The sequence below is a fragment of the Rhinichthys klamathensis genome, unplaced genomic scaffold (assembly GCF_029890125.1).
Source record: "Rhinichthys klamathensis goyatoka isolate OS25496 unplaced genomic scaffold, OSU_Roscu_1.1 h1tg000040l_1, whole genome shotgun sequence".
NCBI classification, from domain to species: domain Eukaryota; kingdom Metazoa; phylum Chordata; class Actinopteri; order Cypriniformes; family Leuciscidae; genus Rhinichthys; species Rhinichthys klamathensis.
In genome coordinates, this window is record NW_026606587.1 from 14186462 (window position 1) to 14205639 (window position 19178).

The following is a 19178-nucleotide window of genomic DNA, read 5'->3' on the forward strand; positions in this document are numbered from 1 at the left end:
TTTGATGATCAGCTGACCTTCACAGACCACATTACAAAGACAGCTCGATCATGCAGGTTTGCTATGCACAACATCAGGAAGATCAGGCCTTTCCTAACTGAGCATGCAACACAACTTCTCGTCCAGGCTCTGGTCATTTCTAGGCTTGATTACTGCAATGCTCTTCTGGCTGGACTTCCATCATGTGCAACTAAACCTCTACAAATGATCCAGAATGCTGCAGCTCGTCTGGTCTTCAACGAGCCCAAAAGGGCCCACGTCACTCCTCTGTTCATCTCTCTGCACTGGCTACCACTCGCTGCTCGCATCAAGTTCAAGACTTTGACGCTTGCTTACAGATTGACCACAGGTTCAGCTCCCTCCTACTTCCACTCACTACTACAAGTCTACATCCCTACCAGAAGCCTACGATCGGTCTATGAGCGACGGCTCGTGGTACCATCACAGCGGGGCACAAAATCACTCTCCAGAACATTCTCATTCACGGTTCCATGCTGGTGGAATGATCTCCCCACCCTCATCCGGAATGCAGAATCCCTGACAGCATTCAAAAGACATCTGAAAACTCATCTCTTCCGGGAGCACTTAACATAAAAAAAAAAAAAAAAAAAAAAAAAATCCTTTCCTCTAAATCCTCGCTTGCCTGGCTTATGCTACTCCGAGCTATGTCTGAACTTTGTATTTTGAGCACTTCTTGCGTTGCTTTTGCCTCTTCACGATGACTCGCTTGGTTTAGTCCTCAGTTGTAAGTCGCTTTGGATAAAAGCGTCTGCTAAATGACTAAATGTAAATGTAAATGTAAATGTATATGTGACGTAATGACATGCTTGAATTTCCCCCGGAAATCCACCAGTACCGCTGGAGTTAAAAACATTATTACAAGCTTACCGCTTTGAATCGAGCTACGGCAAGCAGAGAGTTTTGAACACTTGCTGGTTATGTACTTGCTCAAATTTATTTTTGATAATTTTTAACCCAAAAAAGTTACGGACTGTAGCTTTAATCTCAAATTCACATTATTATTGTAATGCAGACAAAAACACAATTATATACTATTTAAATAGTAAACTATTTATACATACTTATAATATTGGTGTTACTGCCTTTGTTTTAAAATAATTTTTAAAAATCACTACAATTTTATAGAAGTACAGTATTACAATAATAAGTATTACATTTGAGAATGAGAATTGCAAAAAACTCAACTCATAAAACATTTGCATTTATTATATCAATGACAATATGCTTAATTGAAAATGTCACAAAGTAAAAATCTATATGCTATTGATTCTAAAGCTTATTTATTTTACATATTACCTTTATATATTTATTAGTGCCTTCAATCGATTAAAAAAATTAAAACTAATAAATCACTTTTTTTTGACAGGTAGGGAAGATACAGAAATTGAATAAAGTTATAAATACTTCACAGTCTTCACTGCATAATAGGGGTGTGACGAGACGCTTATCTCACGAGACGAGACGAGACACGAGATTGGGTTCACGAGAACGAGACGAGATTTTTGCACAATTTTTCAGAAATCCTCAATGACAAAATTCATGACTGGAAAAATAGTATGCAGGTGCATTTATCAATGTTTTAACTAATAATCTTCTAATGCATGTCATTTCAGGTCTACTTTATGAGGATGAATTATCAAATGCATTGAAAGAAAACAATATACAAGCACTGTAAAAGGTTTTTATTGATTGGCTTTTCTCCTGTATGATTTCACATTAGTCTCTTCAGACCCTGTACATTTAAGAGCTTTCAGAACTTCTGATTGAGGCGGTGTGTGACCTCCTAACTGAACTCCTTTACATACATTGAACAGAGAAATAAAAACAGTATAAATAACAAAAATAAATAACTGTTTTCTCTTATTAAGTGCAAACAATAAGTGCAAGTGCAACCATAATCAAAGTTAGCACACAGACTCTTTATAATTGTTGTGAAACCGCGGTTTTATTTTGCACCGGCAGTTATAGGGTTAATGCGGTGAGTTCGGAAAAGGTCGGGTAGAGAGAAACGAGGCTGGTGTGTTTGTCTCTACAGTTGTTCTTGTGTTCCGATTATAAGTTCAGAAACGGAGCCTCCCTTGTCTGTTGTCCTTTATACGTTACAGTGCTCTCTCAATATTCGCAGTGCAAACAGAAACCATAGCCGCAAATAAACAGTCCAGAGATGGGTATTGGGAGACGGACTATTGTATGTATGCAGCCTAATTTGAGCGCAATGTACATCAGGGAGCTTGTGTTTTACTTTCACTTACAAATTCGTGACCGCGCGTATAGGGAGCAGCGGTGCTGAGCGCGCATATTCTACAAGATAAGACATTTATCAATGTTTAGTCTGTTGCGCAACGAATCCTCCGCCATCGTCACGCGATCAGTGAACTGTGATTTGTGCTGCACTGATTGCACCGGCAACTCGTGCTGGATGAGCAGAGCAGACTTTTACATTCGTTTATAATGGTTTTTATTTTTTTATAAAAACAACAAAACGATAGTTTAGGCGAATGTGAGTGTAGCGGTGAAATATTCATGGCGATATCGCGAGACAGCTTTTTCACTCGACGAGAAATCTCGTCATATTTAGTCTCGCGAGATCTCGTGACACGAGATCTCGTCACACCCCTACTGCATAAATTAAACAGATTAATCCTTATTAAAGTTACAAAAGTTATTCAGCAGTGAGTGTTTTTCTCTTTGTCTTTTGTTCATGATTAACTTTAATGAGAGACAGCAGCATTAATTACATTAAATATTTTTAGCACGTTAATGCATGCTATTAATTTTTCCAGTTTAACGCATTAAAGATATTTAATACAATTAATGCAGCTGTCTGTCATTAATGTTAATCAAAGAACAAAAGACAAAGAGAAAATCATTTACTGCTTTTGACTGAATAACTTTTGTATATAATAATAATATATATTATAAATATTATAAGGATTAATCTATGTTTAATTTACACACTGCAGCTCAAAATAATCTTCTTACCCCATTGGCAGATAATTTTCCTTGTTTTAAGCAAAAACTCACTTCATTTAGATTTTTTTCACTCGAGAAAACAAGATATAATATTTTATGGCATTTGACTACTTTAGTAAACGCATCTTGATTTAAGAAGTTTTAGATATTTGCATTGGAAACAAAAGACAAAAATACTACGCAAGAAAATCATTTTTAGCAGTGTTTACTAATATTAATTTAAAATAAGAGCTTAATAATAATTGATCAACTATAAGTGTACATGTGTAATGGATTAAGGGTAATAATTACATATATAATATCTGAATCATACAAAATAATTATTATAAATAATTATCGTTATAAATAAGCCAGACGATTTTTTCTTTAAAAATTTAGTGACCTTTAATTTGGAGTAAGAGAAACTGGGGGAGGGACTTTATTGCATCAGACATGTGACACTTTGCTCACAGCTGATTGGTCCAGTTTCGTTTGAGATTTCTTACTGCCCTGGAGCGCAAGTGTATGCAATGAACATCGCTAAAAGCCCAGTCACTTTCATGATGCCTAAAACCCAGGGATGGCACAAACTAAACTGAAACATATGGTTTATTACAACAAATTGTCTAAAAGAACCAGTTCACGGAAAATAATCAGACTTCCCATCACTAAAGGAAACTATCAGCCATGTGATTCAGTGCTGGTAATGAGACGAGCTGCTCACCCAGCATCTGAGCCTCCAGCGCTGCGATGTGTGTGTTGTGCTGCTGAGCGTCCAGCAGGGCGGCGCTGAGTTTGGTCTGCAGAGCCGTGATCTTCTGCTGCTGCGAGCTCAAGTCCAGCTGAAGCTCAGACACGCGCGCCGTGGAGGACGCCAACTCCTCGCTTAAGCGCGCCTTCCAGAGAGACGACATGAAACAGCTTAAAGGGTTAGTTCACCAAAAAATTAAAATTAGCCCATGATTTACTCACCCGGAAGCCATCCTAGGTGTAGATGACATTCTTCTTTCAGACGAATACGATCAAGAGTTATATAAAAAAATGTCCTGGCTCTTCCAAGCTTCATAATGGCAGTGAATGTGTATATTTCAAAGCACATACATCCATGATAAAAGTGCATCTATCCATGATAAAAGTGCATCTATCTATCCATGATAAAAGTGCATCTATCCATCATAAAAGTGCATCTATACATGATGAAAGTGCATCCACCCGTGATAAAAGTGCATCTATCCATGATAAAAGTGCATCTATCCATGATAAAAGTGCATCTATACATGATAAAAGTGAAAAGTGCATCCAGCCGTGATGAAAGTGCATCCATCCGTGATAAAAGTGCATCTATCCATGATAAAAGTGCATCTATCCATGATAAAAGTGCCTCTATACATGATAAAAGTGCCTCTATTCATGATAAAAGTGCATCTATCCATGATAAAAGTGCCTCTATCCATGATAAAAGTGCATCTATCCATGATAAAAGTGCATCTATGCATGATAAAAGTGCATTTATCCATGATAAAAGTGCCTCTATCTATGATAAAAGTGCCTCTATCCATGATAAAAGTGCATCTATACATGATGAAAGTGCATCTATCCATGATAAAAGTGCATCTATACATGATAAAAGTGCATCTATACATGATAAAAGTGCATCTATCCATGATGAAAGTGCATCCACCCGTGATAAAAGTGCATCTATCCATGATAAAAGTGCATCTATACATGATAAAAGTGCATCTATACATGATAAAAGTGAAAAGTGCATCCAGCCGTGATAAAAGTGCATCTATCTATGATAAAAGTGCCTCTATCCATGATAAAAGTGCCTCTATCCATGATAAAAGTGCCTCTATCCATGATGAAAGTGCATCCATCCATGATAAAAGTGCATCTATACATGATAAAAGTGCATCTATCCATGGTAAAAGTGCCTCTATCCATGATAAAAAGTGCATCTATCCATGATAAAAGTGCATCTATCCATGATAAAAGTGCCTCTATCCATCATAAAAGTGCCTCTATACATGATAAAAGTGCATCTATACATGATAAAAGTGCATCTATCCATGATAAAAGTGCCTCTATCCATGATAAAAGTGCATCTATCCATGATAAAAGTGCATCTATCCATCATAAAAGTGCCTCTATACATGATAAAAGTGCATCTATACATGATAAAAGTGCATCTATCCATGATAAAAGTGCCTCTATCCATGATAAAAGTGCATCTATCCATGATAAAAGTGCCTCTATCCATGATAAAAGTGCATCTATACATGATAAAAGTGCCTCGATCCATGATAAATGTGCCTCTATCCATGATAAAAGTGCCTCGATCCATGATAAAAGTGCATCTATACATGATAAAAGTGCCTCTATCCATGATAAAAGTGCATCTATACATGATAAAAGTGCCTCGATCCATGATAAAAGTGCCTCTATCCATGATAAAAGTGCCTCTATCCATGATAAAAGTGCCTCTATCCATGATAAAAGTGCCTCTATCCATGATAAAAGTGCATCTATACATGATAAAAGTGCACCTATACATGATACTTTTATCACGAATAGATGCACTTTTATGATGGATAGATGCACTTTTATCATGGATAGATGCACTTTTATCATGGATAGATGCACTTTTATGATGAATAGATGCACTTTTATCATGAATAGATGCACTTTTATGATGGATAGATGCACTTTTATGATGGATAGATGCACTTTTATCATGGATAGAGGCACTTTTATCATGGATAGATGCACTTTTATCATGGATAGATGCACTTTTATCACGAATAGATGCACTTTTATCATGGATAGATGCACTTTTATCATGGATAGATGCACTTTTATCATGGATAGATGCACTTTTATCATGTATAGATGCACTTTTATCATGGATCGAGGCACTTTTATCATGGATGGATGTGCTTTGAAATATACACATTTTCTGCCATTATAAAGCTTGGAAGAGCCAGGACATTTTTTATATAACTCCGATTGTATTCGTCTGAAAGAAGAAACTTATATACACCTAGGATGACTTGAGGGTGAGAAAATGGGCTAATTTTTATTTTTTGGTGAAATACCCCTTTAATCACTGAACAACAGCAGATGAAATGATGAATGGACTATAATGGAAAGACAAATAAACAATACAAGGAAATGAAAGCAAGGGTGGTAGGACTATCTACCCCTGCTGAGAGCTGAATGCTGATTGGTTAGTGAGTGAGTGGTGCCTGTTCAAACAAAGAGTGAAAAGAGAAATGGGAAATGCTTCATTTAACATAAAAGATGTGAAAGAGTGTGTGATGAAGAAATGGATGACAAGCGGGACAGCGCTTTTGCTCACCTGATCCCAACTCAATTCCAGTGGCAGTGCATGCTGGGAAAAGAGAGCAGTCACCGCTAAAGGCTCTCAGCCAATCAGAGTAGCGTTAATTAACCAATCAGAGCAGAGATACATGGCTTAGAAGGAAATAGTGTTAACAGTAGAGCTATTTAAGAGTTGTCATTGCATTATGTACTAGATTTCAGTTTGTTAAAGTCAACATTTATGTGATTAAAGTCGAGTCGACTAGTCGCTGATGACATCATTAATGAACAAATAAGCGAGCTGAGACTCAAACACATATGTCATATGACACAGCGCTGCCCACAAGACTTTTGCTCCTATAACAGCTTATTTTTATCCGTTTTTTTGTCTTTGGGTCGTTAAATTTCTCACAGATTTCTGCTCATTCTAAATCAGATTCAGATAAAGTAGCACAGTAAAGATTACATTTATGAATGCACTAGTGTGAGATCGAATTAATTCTGGCAGCATCTCTCTACTAATAGTGAAGCTGTGGGTTTTAGTTACTAGGAAATATATACTAAGAAATGTATGCTAGAATTTTTCAGTTTCTAAGCTATTTTATTGATAAATCACAGAACATTGTTGACAACAAATTTTTGCGCTACTGAATGATTCTGTGTGCGATCTGCGTGTGATGTGAGAGCTACAGTCTGTGTGTGTGTGTGTGTGTGTGTGTGTGTGTGTGTGTGTAAACGCAGCAGGAGTTTAGAATGCCGATTAACTTACGTGTGCTTCACCTGACTGATTTTGAGCATCCAGATGTTATAATCAAAAATATCTTGTGGAGCGCATTTATTTCTCACTTTAACTGTTGGGAACGGAGCGTAAAAGTGGACTTCAAATATTTCTTTTGAATATTGTTTTGAATAAGTGAAACTTACATACTGCGCCTTTAATGCTGAACCATGAATGCCATTCCAAATGGTTGGGAGTGATGTGTGCTGCCTTCTAAGACAGCACTAAATAAAAAAAATAAAAAAATCTATGCTTAGTGTATGCATATAGCTGAACACGTAGCCTTTCTAAAGGCCCTTTCACACAGCGTGTTGATCCCGGGAAATTGCCGTAAAATTGATCAAGTGCCTTCTGTGTGAACGCAATCACGTCCCGGGATTGATGTCGGGATCGGGACCTAGTAACATTGCCGGGATCAGTCCCGGAACGCGCCCTGTGTGACCAATGCCGTAAGGGGTGTGTCGTAGTGATGACGCACGTGCCATCGTGCGACTCTGTTGCTCTTAGAAGAAAGTTTGTGTTCGTCATCAACAAAGAAAGAATGAAAAAATGTCAGCAAACTGGAAACTGGAATGAAGCAAAGACCAGGAGCTTCTTACTATCCGCACTGAATCTGAGATCACTCGCCAGCTTTGTGGAACGGTACGCGATGTGTTAGTGTACATATTTTCGCCGCGTACGTTACATGTCACATCCTGACGTCACGTGTCTTTACGGGATGTGTGTGAACACCGGGACACATTATCCGTGTATTTTCCGGAATCTCTGTGTGAAAGGGACTTAAAAGGGATAGTTCACCCAAAAATGAAAATGATGTCATTAATGACTCTCCCTCATGTCGACCCAAGCCCGTCAGACCTCCGTTCATCTTCAGAACACAGTTTAAGATATTTTAAGATTTAGTCCGAGAGTTTCTGTAATAAAAACTAGGACTTTATTCAGCATTGTATTGTCTTCCGGTTCTGTTGTGGATCCGCGTTCGGTGCCGCTGCTGACGTGTGTCTGGTGTGTGTGTGTGTGTGTGTGTGTGTGTATTGTGTTCTGGTTCTGTTGTGGATCCGCGTTCAGTGCCGCCGCTGACGTAAGACGCTGCTGACGTGTGTCTGGTGTGTGTGTGTGTGTGTTGTCTTCCGGTTCTGTTGTGGATCCGCGTTCAGTGCCGCCGCTGACGTAAGACGCTGCTGACGTGTGTCTGGTGTGTGTGTGTGTGTGTGTGTGTATTCGGGTTCTGTTGTGGATCCGCGTTCAGTGCCGCTGCTGACGTAAGACGCTGCTGACGTGTGTCTGGTGTGTGTGTGTGTGTGTGTGTGTATTCGGGTTCTGTTGTGGATCCGCGTTCAGTGCCGCCGCTGACGTAAGACGCTGCTGACGTGTGTCTGGTGTGTGTGTGTGTGTGTGTGTGTATTCGGGTTCTGTTGTGGATCCGCGTTCAGTGCCGCCGCTGACGTAAGACGCTGCTGACGTGTGTCTGGTGTGTGTGTGTGTGTGTGTGTGTGTGTGTGTGTGTGTATTCTGGTTCTGTTGTGGATCCGCGTTCAGTGCCGCCGCTGACGTAAGACGCTGCTGACGTGTGTCTGGTGTGTGTGTGTGTGTGTGTGTGTGTGTGTGTGTGTGTGTGTGTGTGTGTGTGTGTGTGTGTGTGTATTCGGGTTCTGTTGTGGATCCGCGTTCAGTGCCGCCGCTGACGTAAGACGCTGCTGACGTGTGTCTGGTGTGTGTGTGTGTGTGTGTGTGTGTGTATTCGGGTTCTGTTGTGGATCCGCATTCAGTGCCGCCGCTGACGTAAGACGCTGCTGACGTGTGTCTGGTGTGTGTGTGTGTGTGTGTGACGTAAGACGCTGCTGACGTGTGTCTGGTGCGCAAAAAAAATGCAAGTCTTCCTCTGTGTGGAAATCCTTAGACATGTTTGCGAAGATTGTTTTGTTTCCAGCGTGCGTCTCCCTCAGACTGTAGACGAAGCTCGGGCGCACCAGACACACGTCAGCAGCGTCTTACGTCACACACACACACACACCAGACACACGTCAGCAGCGTCTTACGTCAGCGGCGGCACTGAACGCGGATCCACAACAGAACCAGAATACACACACACACACACACACACACACACACACACACACACACACACACACACACACACACACACACACACACACACACACACACCAGACACACGTCAGCAGCGGCACTGAACGCGGATCCACAACAGAACCAGAATACACACACACACACACACACACACACCAGACACACGTCAGCAGCAGCACTGAACGCGGATCCACAACAGAACACACTCTAACTAACCCACTGATGTCACATGGACTACTTTGATGATGTCTTTATTTCCTTTCTGGACAAGGACAGTATACCGTACATACATTTTCAATGGAGGGACAGAAAGCTCTCGGACTAAATCTAAAATATCTTAAACTGTGTTCTGAAGATGAACGGAGGTCTTACGGGCTTGGAGGGACATGAGGGAGAGTCATTAATGACATCATTTTCATTTTTGGGTGAACTAACCCTTTAAGTTTACTCCATTTGATAGCATGTGTGAATACAGTCTCATGAGCACTAGGGACTACGCTAGTGTCTGCGCTATTTCTCTCCAGAAGTCATAAGTGATAAAAACATCTTAGTTTTCGTTTAAACTAGAGTTGTGAGTATCTCTAAACAACATGGCCGTCTGTTGTTGTTGCTCCAGGAGTTTGTCGTTGCTGTTCCATCTCATTAGGGTTTTTTTTCCAGTGTGAAACAATAGGTCAGTGTTGCCACCTTGTGGACAAACTAATTAGCGCAAAAAAAAAAAACATGGCACATCTGCAAGCTGAGCGTACAGATTATGTGCAGTGAGAAAAATCTCTGTGTAAGTACAGTACATGTGTACCTAAGATACACGTGTAGCATAAGGTATACGTAAAAACTGTGTATACTATTTTACTGAATGCTTGTGTGTCGTTGATTTTAATCTGTTAATCAGTTTAATCGCCTACCAACCTGTTTAATCGCCAGATAGTTATAAAAGCTCAGTCCATCTTAATGATTAGTTCCCATCCTCTCTATTCTGAGTTTCAGTTTTTACCCTCAGGATCTCGGTTAAGATTTCCCTCTGTTAGGAGTAACAGGTACAAACATTCGTTTATTCCTACTTCTATTTCGCTGTTAAATTCGGGCATGGGGGGAGTAGTTGGAAGTAGGTAGTTGTCTGGGCCTGTTGTTGTCTTGTGTAGGTTATTATGTCATTTTTAATGTATTGTAAATCGTCTTTTTTGTATGCTGGTCTTGCTGTAAAACTAAATTGACCCTTCGCTAAGCCACGCCCGAAAACCGCCACTGGCCAATCGTGTCTTAGCAACCGTAACTAGGCGCGGGAGGTCTGGCAAGCTTTCGAGCGAGGAGCGTTGTGCGTATGGATTGTGCAAATCTGATACCCGGTATCCTAAAAGTTTGGAATTTGTTTCCTTCCCGAATCTCTAAAAGCCAAGGGGAGAAATAATGGGCGTGGATCAAGCAACATTCACAACTATGTCGACAGGATTAACAAAAACACCTATTGCTCGGAAGTTGGAAATAATGACGGTTCTTTGTTCATAATGCATATTTTAACGTAAAATAAGACGATTAAAGACAAGATGGAGGCTCACTGACATACTTTAAAATATATTTAAGTTAATCGACGGCCTACTACCCCTGACTGAGTAAGGTTAACTTTACACTAACACTAACTCCTGGTGTTAGTGTTATTCCACAAGATTTATTGATAAATCTGGATAAACTGTTTGATTTATAATTATTAGATTATTTTGACATTTCACTTACCCTGCTATGCACGAACATAGCTGTTCCTCAATTTGTGTGTTTCCCATTTGAATGGTCAGCGTATGAGGCGGTTGCTGTTTGCACTGGGACTATAGGCTTTAGCTTCAATTTTTATGAAATTATTCTCTAATCGGTTGCATATTTTGTCGTGGATATATATCCCTCGAATGCATACTGCAGTCCCTTTTGTCTTGCTCTCTCAGATATTTCACATGTTCGCCAAAAATTACTAATTATCTCATTGGGAATGTCTGACACCGGTGCATACACACTGTAATAGACGTGCCAGGAGCGAAAGCTTGACAGGCGTAGCAACAGTAACTAGGGAGGGCGGGGCTTAGCGAAGGGTCAATTGCCCTTCTGGGACATAAAGAAAGAAAGAAAGAAAGAAAGAAAGAAAGAAAGAAAGAAAGAAAGAAAGAAAGAAAGAAAGAAAGAAAGAAAGAAAGAAAGAAAGAAGATTTGAAGCATATTAGAGTATCCCATCATTAGCGCTATCGCGAGAGCCGTGTGGAGTTGCTGCCTATGAAGAGCACGTCCAGTTAGGTTTCCGATCTGTCACTTTAATGCTGCCTTAGAAGGTAGCAGCCTATGTAGACGGGTTACAGCATGGATTTGGAACAGAGCTGTTCTGGTGTTATTGTGTGTGTGTGTGTGTGTGTGTGTGTGTGTGTGTGTGTGTGTGTAATGGGTTAATAGTGTTACCTTGTCTTGTTCTGCCTGCAGTATTCTGGTCTGATTCTGTTCACTGCTGTTCTTCAGAGAGTCGGTTCTCTGCTCCATCATCAGGTTACTCTGCTCCACGTATCTACACAAGCACAAACTCCCCTTGAGTCAAAGCACACTGTGTTATTGTGACATTTTATCCATTTCTATTGACAGTAGGGGTGTAATGATACCCTCATGTCACATTACCATGATATTAATGCACGGATATATTTAAATCGATACATATCACGATACTGAACTCACGATACGATATTATTGCGATACTCCAAAACACATGATAAAAGGATAACAAAAAATGTACTGTTGATTAAAATGCTAAATTTGATTGTTTGTGCATTGTGTGTGTAAATGAATAGACTTGGTGCTGGAAACCCAAAGCACAGGACAATATGAATATCATGAATATACCCACAAATATTCCCCCATTGCATTATTATACATTATATTCAACATTATATATAGCAGTTTATTGTAGTACTGACACTAAAGTAATCTCACAGTACTTTTTATTTTTGGTGAATTATATACACTACTAATTGTCACTATCCACGATACATATTTTTGCAGTTTCGTATTGCGATATATTGTGACACGATATATTGTTACACCCCTTATTGACAGTTATAGTCAAAAAAGGAAAAGAAGAAATGGGGAAAAGATTGGAGAAATGTTGCAAGCTTAACTAATAACTAACTGCGCGATACTGGGAAAAACTAACATCTCATTATTTAGTTTTTCTGCTATATACAGTATTGGCCAAAAGTGATGTCTGGAGGGGATATTTGTTTTTAATGGCCCTACAAGTTCAATTAAACCATCAAAATATTTATGTGGGAAGAACAAAACACTAAACTTGATTAAGGTTTTTATCTGACAAAATAATTTAGCCAAAAAAAAAGAAGAAGTAAACTTCAGCTATAATGCATAGAAAAACAAAAAGCTCACAGGAAAAAGCATACATTGATTATAGCATATCAGTCATTCATATTTCGTTAGTTCTTTCTTGTTTTTGCATGCATTCATAATTTCTTTGAATGACTGAAAGCCTGGACAAAAACTACACCAGCACAGTTTAGCTAGTTTCGTTATCACAAATAACCTGCCACGGCCAATTTGCCTGATAAGCGCTGTCATTTCTGTTGCGTATGAGAAATATTAAACGGCAAATGCTTCTCAGCTCGGCTCAAACCACAGCGTGACAAAGATTATCAGAGCGAATGCATTTACTCGCTGACCGGTGTCAATCACGCGATCCATAAATCCCCATTTACCATGGATTCGCTGTAGGAACACTAAGTGTAACCGTGTTATTGTGGCAGAAATGTGGGATATTCATATTGAACTTTATTATATTATTAGTGTAGACATGCATTCAATGTATTAAAGAAGTAATGGAATATATTTACAGTTTATTTGCTATTAAGCTATAGCAGTTTTTGTGCATTTGTATTCATACTAAATGTGTTTAGGCAAACAAATACCATATAATCGATAGTTTTACCATGGTAATGTGGTGCCATGCGTGGTTATCATGATCTACAAATGTATGATACTATGGAAGACCAATTTTTAATAAAAGTAGACTCCCAACTCAGTCAGCAATATTTAGATTTTACCATATAAAAATGAGGTTGTTAATATTTTGACTTATGTTGTAACACAGTGTGCAGCCCTACTTTTGAACCAGAACGTTGCTTTAATGAAGGATGGAAGATATTAAAAATATAAGACAAAAAGGGAAGATGCCAAATATAATGCGAGACCTCTGACCTCTGGTTCTGATTGATGAGCTCGCTGATCTTGCGGTTCTGTTCCTCTATGCGTGAGCTTTTCTCAAACACCTCTTTCTTCAGACACTCATTCTCCTGGAGAAATGAGAGATGGGTTCAGTGAGTACTGAGAACTGTGTAAAACGGTTCGATTGACCAATCACTGCAAGTTACCTGTATGATTCTCTGAATGTTGTGCATGATCATGGCCGTTTCCATCGACACGTTCGATAAGCCCAACGAAACGCTGCCTTGCTTTTGTAGGTCATCGATCTGAAAAAGCAGAGCGTTCTCAAAAGCTTGTTCAAGTGTCAAATTTCGTTACTAATTATGTACCAACCTTTGAGGACAAGTGGTCCATTTTGTCTGCCACTTTTCCAACAGCCAATCGGATTTCAGTGTTGTGTTGTCGAGCCTCTGTCATCAAGAAGGATGTGACATCACTAGTTCCTTAAAGAGACAGGCGTCATTTAAAATCCCAACCTTAGTATTGACATCTAAAGCTGATAAACTACAAACAAATGCAATGTTTTTGTGTAAGTGGTGAGGTGTTGTTGGTTTTTGTAGTGATCTTTACCTTGGTAAGGCACGGTCTGCGTGGGGTACATCTGGCTCACAGGCTGCACAGAGGAAGACAGTCAACAGATTTAATATATTTATCATAACTAAATATATGAGCAATGATAATAGAGATCCCAGTCTTAGAAAACAGAAAACACCAACAATAATAACGATTAATGTTATCAATCTTGTTATTAAAGTTGTAAAAATATGTTACTCATCAGTCCCTCCGGGATTTCGCGATTCTCCAATCGTAGAATTTAGAGTAAAATCAAGGCAGCTTGCATTTTTGTCGTATTTCTACAATTTGTCAGCAAAAAATATTAACCTGAGAGAGGAAAAAGCAATATTGGCTAATAAAAGTCCATACTTCAGAGTCCAAACAAATTATTCTTTACATGTTCAACTGTCCTGCCGTGGTATTGCAGTGAACTCCAGTAGCCGCGTTTCCATTACCCTTCAAATTGCGCAAATTGAATTTGCGAATTGAAAATATGCACAATGGAAACACGTCAATTTCGCAAAAACCCCCGTTTATCGCAAAAAAAGTTTTTACGCTCGCATGAGGAGGTTTTTCAGGCGATTCGAAAAAGAAATATTTCGCAAAACTACAAAGGAAACCGTTTTTGCGCATTTTGCGCATCACCTGACAGAAGACGAGACAGAGTTCTTTATTAATTTCAATTATTGCCATGATTTTTGGAATGACTTATCGCGAGAGGAAAAAAATGACGTTTTAGCCGCATAACACCGGTTAATGGAAACGCCGTCATTTCGCAATAGTTTTTATCGATATTTAGAAAATAACGCAAAAGTTTTGCGCAAATCTGTAATGGAAACGTATGGCAAGCCGTTTTAGCTTAAATTGTACCCAGCCTTACTCGTCGTAATTGTATTTTTACTAGTAAGAATTCAATTAGAGAACTTTACAATTCAATTCATACTAGTAGCAATTACGATTAGAGAGCTCTCTAATTCAATTCTTACTAGTAAAAAAACTAATTAAAGATATGTATAATTGCAGAGTTCTGTAATTGAATTAAAGAGCTCTGCAATTGTAATTGTTACTAGTATGAATTGAATTGTAGAGCTCTCTAATAGAATTCTTACTAGTAAAAATACAATTACGACGAGTAAGGCTGGGTACAATTTAAGCTAAAACGGCTTGCCGTAATATTAGTCCTCATAATGCCTGATTTCACCATTAGATTTAATACATCATTTTACTGGATAGACACTTTTTCAATATTTCGTGTGAGTGTAATCAATAGCTATGTTTCCATCCACATGTTTTTATGTGAATTTTGTAGGGCTGGGTAAAAAATATCGATTTCTCGATATTAATCGATTCTCATTTTTACGAACCGATATCGATTCTTAAATCTCAAGAATCGATTAGTCATCCTGTTTTCATTTGATGAATGAATGGAACATTGTAGCGCGCATCCCATCCAATAAATCGCAATAATCTTTGTGCTTTGTTACTATTGATACTAAATAAAGTCTCAAATTTCAAATTACGTCCATTTTCTTACGAAATTCAAAAACATAAATACCGTTTTGGCGTTGTGGCGTGAGATCGCTCTGGCTCTGGCTCAGCTCAGCTCAAGAGAAGCAGCATTTAAATGTTTATATTTCATATAACTTTATTATTATAAAAATAAATAAGAGTGTAATTTAAGTGTTTGTATAGCTACAAATCAGTTAATTTTTACCTTCAATATTATAGTAGGCTAATGAAGCCTAGTAGGCTACAACTGACTCCCATAGTTTACAGCAGGGGTCTCAAACTCGCGGCCCGCGGGCCATTTGCGGCCCGCGGGGTGATATTTTGTGGCCCCCTACTTGACATTAAAGTTTAATGTTAGTGCGGCCCGTCGTTGCGTGTGCCGCGAAAAAAAAAAAAAAAAAAAAATGTATCCCTTATGAGCTACCATAGATAGTCTCGTGACAGCTTACGGAGGGTTTGTTGTCAATAGTTGTCATAGACAACCGCGAAGTACAAACATACTGCGCCTGGAAAAAATGAGCGCGTCGCTTCAATTATGAGCGCGCTTGCCGCGCGCCTACATTTGAAATTACGAACTTGAGCGCGCAAAATATGTGAGCGCGATATGTGAACGGCCCCTTGGCGAGCTACCACCAATCAGGCCACGAGCTACTGGTAGCTCGCGAGCGACGTGTTGGAGAGAGACCCTGCTCTAAAACAATGTGAGAATAATCACTTTGAGCTTGTAATATGTGTCCAACAGGTTCATAAGAAGGTTTGCTTTGATTTGTGCAGTCAGTAATTTGAGACACTATACAAAGAATTCAATAAGACGGGCAGACATGACTGCAAATATTTGTATTTCAAAAGCAATAATTGTTTTTCTAAGTATAATAAAAGGAAATGTGCCTTCCAAAAAAAACATTCAATATCATTAATGTGTTGTATAAAGAAAATAAAAAGGACATAAGCAAATATAAATATCACAAATATGTGTTATAGACAAAGAAAGTTTGTAAAATGAACTTCAACTGTCAGAAGGACAGCTCATGAAGAACCAATCATGTACAGAAAGGAATGTTCAAATTCAGAGGAACTGTTCAGAAGAAACGTTAATAAATATTGAGAAGATTGGATCAGTTGTGCTCCTTTTTTGGAATACTTGAATACTATTTTTTGTGGAATACTTGATGCGGCCCAGCCTGACCCAGACTCTACCTCTAGCGGCCCCCAGTTAATTTGAGTTTGAGACCCCTGGTTTACAGCATTAGTTAAGAGATTTGTTTTCCTTGAGAAAATTTGCCATGTATTGTACCTGATATCCAAAATAATCAATATTGAATCGAATCGGAATCGAATCGAATTGTGAAATTTGTGTCAATACCCAGCCCTAGAATTTTGGGATATTGCTATAAAAAGAAAACGATGGATGGAAACGGCAAGATGCACATACATTTTTTTTGTAAAAACACATTTACTGAATAAATCCCTCGGTTCGCGACATAAACCTCAGGTGACTTTGCCTTAGCAAAGGCTGTGATTGGATGACTGGACTAACCAGCGGACCAATCACATCGCAGCATCTCAAATGTTGGTTTAGTGTTTCTGAAACGCCGAGTCAAAGTCTGTCATCAGAATGATTTGGTGTAAAAGCGTCTCACACGAGTGTGTTCCCAAACACCAGCATGCGAACGCAAGAGAACATGACAGCGTTTACTGTGTTTCGTCTGACGCTCTGAGACACACTCATTTATGATGGAGAGAATAACAGCCGATTGCAGCAACTTCCAGTTTTATTACAGATAATATTTTATGCCAATTTACCAGGAAGTGACGATGTTGTTCTCTTGAACACATTGGACCGAAACGCTGCTTTATTCACAAATGTTTTATGTGATATTCCAATTTTTAATGCAAATTAAATTCACACCTTTAGATGGAAACATAGCTACTGATAATACTATTATATATTACTACAACATTACAACAATAGACAGTAGGTTTAGCTGAAAACGGTGTCGTGTAAACGGCTTCTTTTTGCATTTTCAACAAAGCAGAATTATGAGTATTTATTAAATTGTACTCTTACTGTCACTAACGCGTGATTATTGCTGGGTTTTCAATGCAAAACAACACAAAAAAAGAGCAGCAAAGCAAACGTCACTGCAATATTTGGGAAAACATGCAGCAAATTCAGTCATTTTAGGTAGCATAAACAATACAGTCAAGGAAATGTTGGATACTTAAACTGCAGCTACTATTTCGGTTGTTTATATTACTGTTATTTTATTTGTTTTTCGCAGTATTTATTGTATTTTATCACATTTTATTTATGTATCTATCAAAGTCCCGTAGTGCAATGGGGTGGGTGTGGGAAGCGGGAAGGTTCGAGGGGCAATAGTAGTCGAATACGTTTTCTTTCTGCATGCGTTCTCAAAAATAAAAAACACTAAATAAAAAAATATAAATAAAAAAGTCCCGTAAAGCCCTGGTGGGACTGACTGATGAAGTTACACAGCATTAGTGAATTCCCGACCTGAAAGGCATGCACGACTCCCGGCATCATGGGCTGAGGATTGGCTGTTGCCATCGTAACGGGTAAAAGGGCCGTAGCTGGAATGGGAAGAGCACACAGGACAGTGTAACACACATAACTGAGCACTAACCACTGGTCTTCATAAGAGTATGATATGTTACCCTGCACTGACGGCGGGGGGGCGGAGGTGATGTGCACGGGCTGTGGTGACGGAGCACTGTTGCGATCCCTGCGTCTCGACACACTCGGGTCCTACAGCAGGAACAGGATCATCTGTAAACCTTCACATGCGTTCTCTCACATTTATATATCGTTATTAACCTTCATCCTTCCCTCGGGTCGCTTTGGTGCTCATCTCACCCGGAAAATATTTTAAATATTTTAAAATTGAGTGTTCATCGGATGGGACAAGACCCCAGGACTTTTGTTGCACTTGAACCACGAATAAAAATAAATTGTGGTTGAAATTTATAAAAAGTAACAAATCCTTCCCTCGGGGGTCAATTTGGGTAGGATTTTATTTTAAAAATAAATAATTTAATTGAGTGTTCATCGGAGGGGTACAAGACCCCAGGACTTTTGTCACACTTGAACCACGAATACACAAAAACAAATTGAATGGATTCGAGGAGTTTTGTGGTTGAAATTGAAAAAAGTAACAAATTCTTCCCTTGTGGGTCAATTTGACCCCCTTAGGAATGAATGCGAGGAATGCTTCAGTACACAATAGAAAAACCTAAAAATGCTTAAAATTCAAACTAAAAATGCTAAACCTTTACCAAAAAATTATTTTATAATGTCTACATGTGTATCTGAATGATGACGAACTGACTTTAGGACCTAGCGGAAACACCTCGTTCCTCCATATAGATAGAGCTATAAGGCCATCTAGTGGCAAGAGTCATGAAACATCATGTTATATTGTTTTTTTCCACAAGAGGTCGGCAAAGACACCCAATGTAAGATATTTTGAGCTGAATTAAAAGGGTTATGCATGAACTTTTGAGTTATTTTGAATTAAGGTTGAAAGAATGTAAGGAATGTGCTTAAATTACTAAATTACTATTTATTTATTATTTATCTAGTAATTTAAAGGTAAATTAAATAAAAAAATTGCATTATAAAATAGAAAAAAATCGATAAATTAAATAAGCTTTATGGACAAAAAAATAAATAAAAAAATAGTATAATTTTAGGGCTTCG

General features: G+C 38.7%; 1 protein-coding gene across 1 annotated transcript in view; it reads right to left on the minus strand.

The window, feature by feature from the left end:
• Positions 1-19178, minus strand: part of fkbp15b (FKBP prolyl isomerase family member 15b) — a 67639-nt gene that overhangs the window by 24431 nt on the left and 24030 nt on the right. Inside the window, exons 13-21 of the mRNA XM_056246496.1 lie at positions 18137-18227; positions 17976-18052; positions 13967-14009; positions 13730-13839; positions 13564-13662; positions 13391-13485; positions 11597-11699; positions 6332-6364; positions 3698-3869 (exon numbers count right to left, since the gene is read on the minus strand). Coding sequence (XP_056102471.1) covers positions 3698-3869; positions 6332-6364; positions 11597-11699; positions 13391-13485; positions 13564-13662; positions 13730-13839; positions 13967-14009; positions 17976-18052; positions 18137-18227 — 823 coding nt within the window. The remainder of the gene's footprint in view (positions 1-3697; positions 3870-6331; positions 6365-11596; positions 11700-13390; positions 13486-13563; positions 13663-13729; positions 13840-13966; positions 14010-17975; positions 18053-18136; positions 18228-19178) is intronic.